Below are 5,492 nucleotides of genomic sequence, written 5' to 3' on the forward strand. Positions count from 1 at the left end.
CAGAAAAGGTGCTAGACATGAACAGACTCAATATAATTAAAAAACCGGGAAAAAACACCTAAGTGAAAGGTTACTCAGCACAACTAAAATCACATTCTTACACTGTATGCAGAATTTGAAGCATCATGCAAAAATCCAAGCATCTATACAGATTTAAGGAAACCTCGTTTCCCTTCATGCAAACATACTGTCACTGTGGTTGTCTCTTCAGGGAAAAAAATGATGCTATTAATTCCAGCAATTATGTGACAGTACGTAGGCACCGAGAGCAGTTGCTTTGAAGAACATGACATCTCTTATTGAGTTTTTCTTTGAGGTCATTGACCTGAGGTCAGAACAAAGATGTGCTGCTGCTTCTGGTATTACTGAAAGCTGCTGACAGCCATCCCAGCCTCATCCCAGATGTAACATCTCAAGTATAACTTAGTTTGACCTTATGATTATATTCAGAAGTCAATGCATACACATATGTATGCTTTTATCTACCTGTATAGGACTTATTAAAGTAAGCCTACTATTCACAGACTCGCTTAGGATTAGAACTGACAAGAATTGGTACTAATTAACATCCTTTTCAGAAAGTAATGACAAATCATCTTGCAAAAGCAAAATTTAAGTGGCAAATCTGTCTGTTTGTTAATATGCCGTGGATGGTAAAGCTTGTTTTATTGCTATTGAAGTAATTTATTTTTAAATTATTTAAATATATTTTAGTTTATTCTGTGATATATTAAAAGACAGATATAAGCAGTTACTGTATATTTCTCTGCAATTTTAATTACTTTTTGTTTGTTTTTATTTACAGGGTTAGCTGGCACTGCTGCAGATCTAGAAAAAAGAAAGCTTATTTTTGGAAAAAACTTCATACCCCCAAAGAAGCCAAAAACTTTCATACAGCTAGTGTGGGAAGCACTGCAGGATGTGACTCTTATAATCTTGGAAATTGCAGCCATCATATCCTTGGGGCTTTCATTTTATCAGCCACCTGGAGAAGGGAATGAAGGTAAAAACTTTTGATTGAATTCATTGACATAAGTTTAAGTTAAAAAAAAAAAAAAGTACTTGTATTTCCAATTCCTTCCATCCCTGCCCTCCAGAAGGTCGTGAAGAGGAAATCTCCGTTTTGTTTTCTTCTATTTCCATTACACGTGGTAGTGACACATTATTTGCGTGCTTGACACTTCTTTATGCAAGCCACTGAGCGTCATGCCACATGTTAAGTGAGTTAAAAATCATCATATTCTTGTGACACTTGAGCGTTTCTTTCTGTTTTCACATCTGAGCTTGTGGTTGGTATTTATTAATCTTAGATTATTGCTTAATGCGCTATAGAGCAGAAATATGTAATTGCTTACGTAACTGATGATCCTGTGCATACAGACATGAGCAGGACTTGGACTTAGTGAAATTCACTCATTTCAGTGTTTTCAGTGTTTTTTCCATGGCTAGCAAACCCAGCTCAACAAAGAGCTTTGGAGGCTATGTCATGTTACTGCTGTGATATCTGTAGATGGCTTAAAGTCCCCCTCCCTCCTTTTTATTCTTTTTTTTCCTTTCCCTGCTTAGGAAAGTACTCTTGAATTCACATGCTTAAAATATTCATTCCTCTGCATAAATGCAAGATTTCCATTTCTGGCAACTGATCCAGATTTTTTCTTTCCTGCTGCTCTCAGACTTACAAAGCTGGATAAAACCTGCTGTGTGAAATGACGTGAATAGCTTGGCAAATGTATGAAGAATGCCTTCTTCTAAATATAGCCTTGAAATGCTTTTTACATTTGCTTTAGTTTCCTTTGGCTACTTTCCTTGAAGACCCTTCCTTTTTCCATTTCCATTCACAAACACAATACACACGTAGCTCCGCAGAGCACTTGTAGCTCACTTACAGTTCCTTATCTTTTATAGATGATCAGGAAGCTTTTGTTGCTTTTTCACCTTGAATTATGTTGTTACTGCTTTCAGCAGGTGTTTGATTTAGGCATGAGTAGGGAAAGGAGGTAATTTGTTTTTTTAACTGAAGAAAACATCATTTTTATTACCTCGTAACTGGACATAGTAAGATACCCTGGGGACATCATAAACCACAAATGATGGTTTACAAAATTAGAATTAAAGCTTGCAAACTTTTTTCCTAGGCATAAATGTGCCAAATGTTCTCTTACTACAAAGATTATATAGTAGGGAAATAATTCTGAAAACAGGATTGTTACAGGGTTCTAGGAAAAGAGGACTTATGCCATCAGATTCTGATTTTATATCATTATTATTACTGTTGCTGTTTTGGTTTAATGCAATATTTAAAATGTTTCTTTTCCCGTGGGAATGTATGACACATCTGAAATTCTGGAATGGTACAAAAAGCTCAGCAGTGCAACCTGGGAAAATGTATTTGTGTTTTCCCACAGCACAGTGTTTCCATTCAATGGCCTCTGGTTTCCCCATCATTTTAGAACTGTTTTCCTAGAAGATTTTTGCCATGCTTTACACAGAATAGATCAATGTAGAGAATATTCTGTAATCCAGCTTTTTGAACACATTTTAAATTTGGTCCTTTGAATTTTTCCAACGGCATATTTATTTATTTATTTTTGAGCAATTCCTTACACGTGGGAGATTCTCTCATTTTAAAATCAGTGTAATTTTAAATGGATGCCAAGGATACGTACTGTTTATTGGTAGATGGCCTTTCTCAGGACACATTTATGAGCAGGCAAGTCCCACCTGTGCTCAGCCATGCGCCTTGCAGCATTGGAGAGACTGGGAGAGCTGAGGGAGAAGTGCCATTTCTCTCATGCCTGATGGTTTGAGATTTGGGCTGTTTGTAAATGGCAACATGAAAATGAAAGACTTTGAGACACCGCTAAACACTATCTTGTGTATTTTTTTTTTATACATTTTAATAGCAAATTATATGCTGCCCATATACCTCATATATTTCTATGCCTTTGACAAATCTCAAACTTTATCTACCAATGACTTTATTACGTCATGTGGTAAGTTGACATCATATTTAGCTTTTTAGAACAAATAATACTTTCTTTTTAGATGCTTGAATCCTACTTTACATTTTGAAGCTGTAACCGAGTTAGTATTTAAGTGAGTTCTGCAGTTTAAGTGCAAAGTATTTTTTTTTTCCTGATGTGTTTGAAGGCTAAAATACACATATCCAAAACATATCAGAGTGCATGAATTGCTTTGAGAAACTTGTCTGATGGTGTAGTCTAATGTTGTATGCATCAGTATGTTTTGATGTATTAGGCAGATATGTGCTCTAAAGTTTAAATTTTGGGGGTTAGACTTTTTTTTCTTCCATTTGATACAATAGATGTTGATATGTTACCCAAGTTTAAGTCCTCTGACTGCAGTATGGTTGCATTTCCAAATCTCAACACGTTTTGGTACTGTCCTGAGTAAAGTAACTAGATAATTATTTTCTGAGTTGCATTCACTTTATGCTATTGGAAAGACTTCAAATTTCTGTTGTTTTTGCACTACCAGTAACTATCTTCATCAACCAGCCTCTTACCTGCTAGTAATCTATTGTTTGAAGTACATGAAGTTTTTGTTCTCCTACTTTTTTTTCCATTCTCATTTAAAAAATGAACAAATGTTGGAAAACATTATTTCTTTTCCTACTGCAATCACAAAATCCTATCTATGTGAATTACTAGATAATAGCATGGTTGGCTTTATTGCTTCTCCAGAAGCTACTTCAACTCTATTTTCACATTTCTTAGTAAGAGTGAAAGTTTCAAGAATTTGTTATCAGAAGCTGTACTGCTGTTTTTGTGATCTGCTTTGCATTCCCTTTCACCATCTGACAGGCCATTAGGAGCAATTGAGAACTTCTGCATAAATTATTGTCAGCCCTGTGGCAATTACTGCTCTCCTCACTGATCCACATAGAATCATTTTTCCATTCTTTCAAAAACGTGAAAAATTTTTTCTGTGTTTTAGTAAACCTGTACTGAGGAAAAAGAAAAAGAGCTGGTGCAGGTGTAGTCACTGCTGCAGTGTTTTTCACACAGGGACGTGAGTAGTTAAAATGTGGCAAGTTAAAAATACTTAATTCCTCAGAACAAAATTCTTCAGTGTCCTGGATTAACAGATTACAGACTGAATAAAGTTAACAGTGAGCCAGTGATTTACAAAGAGAATTTATCAATGATATGGGATCCTGGCTTCATGATTTTGTGTTTTGTATTTTTACTTATTATTTTTGCTTTGAAGATGAGTTCATCCAGGACGGTACAGGACACAGTACCCTGAAATTTGGTCCTCCTCAGCCAGTTGCTTAGTTTTGGTGGTGGTGTGTTGCTGCTTGAGGCTGTGGCTGGGATGCCTGCTAACTTCTTGTGACTTAGTTCCCTTAGGGAGGATAGTGTTTCCACATGTTCAACACTCAAGTATTTCCTTATCATTCCTAGAATGTACCCCACTGCTTGGTCATCAGGTGATAATCTGGAGATTTAAATCAGAAAGGGCACCCCTACGGGAGAGAAGGTACAGCTGCTCCAAAGCCCCCTGAGGATGGCTGCCTCTTTCCATGCTAAGCCTCCTGGTCATGGTAGCACTCACTGTACTCATCATTCATCTGTTCCTTGTCAATCTAGAAAACCTCATGCTCCTTATATGTAAACCTTGAAAAAGTACATGTATACGGATGGAATGGACAGCAGGTTGCAGTCAGAAGTGGAAACGAATGTGCCAGTAGAAACAATAGAATCTTTTGAGTTGGAAGGGACCTCCTTCAATCTTACCAATCTTATGTCCCTTGTCCTTTGATCCTTAAATCAGTTTGTGTTGTGACTGCTTTTCATGTGCTTTCTAGCCTTCTACAGGGAATTCAGCTCTGTTAACACAGCAGGCATTCTCTGCCTCATACGAAAATAAAATGTACTGCTTTTCTGGTACAACTCTAAGGTCTCTGTTAAGAAGTCTATTAAATATTCTATGTTTGTATTTATAACCAGCTGAAGTTTCTCGTCCATCTTCAAACTGTTCATGTAAATTGTTTTTTCTATATTTATTTGTTTACAGCCCAAGGGTAATTTTCCCCCACACATTGTCTATATTTGCAAATCAGCCGAGATCCTATACCTGTTTTTTATGATCTTCAGATTTATATGCAGGGTTTGTCATCTGTACACATTTCTCTGAATATAGAGAGATTTTCCCGTGTTGGAGGATGCAACAATAAATCTGAGCCTGCCATGCCAAATCAGCATTTATCAGATGCAAGTTAAGAATATGGGACAATGGAGAGGGAGGGGTAAAACAAAGAAAACAAAAAAAAAAAAACCAAACAAAAAACGACCTTACGGCCCCGAACTCACCAAAGAAAATAATAGGCTCACAGCTGTATTGCCCCGGGGACCAATTCTTAGAGGTTAATTTCTTCAACTTTATTGGCATGCAAGAGATTGTGTTTCTTTCTGTTTGGAAGGTGAGCAGTGCATCTACTTTGCCACCATCCCCACTGAGGATGAATG

At 36.7% G+C, this 5,492-nt stretch overlaps 1 protein-coding gene across 9 annotated transcripts in view; it reads left to right on the plus strand.

The window, feature by feature from the left end:
- Positions 1-5,492, plus strand: part of ATP2B2 (ATPase plasma membrane Ca2+ transporting 2) — a 363,788-nt gene that overhangs the window by 245,420 nt on the left and 112,876 nt on the right. For all 9 annotated transcript variants that reach the window (XM_010718404.3, XM_019620005.2, XM_010718405.3 and 6 more), the window contains one exon: positions 806-1,003. In XM_010718404.3, coding sequence (XP_010716706.1) covers positions 806-1,003 — 198 coding nt within the window. The remainder of the gene's footprint in view (positions 1-805; positions 1,004-5,492) is intronic.

The sequence above is a fragment of the Meleagris gallopavo genome, chromosome 14 (assembly GCF_000146605.3).
Source record: "Meleagris gallopavo isolate NT-WF06-2002-E0010 breed Aviagen turkey brand Nicholas breeding stock chromosome 14, Turkey_5.1, whole genome shotgun sequence".
Taxonomy (NCBI): Eukaryota; Metazoa; Chordata; class Aves; order Galliformes; family Phasianidae; genus Meleagris; species Meleagris gallopavo.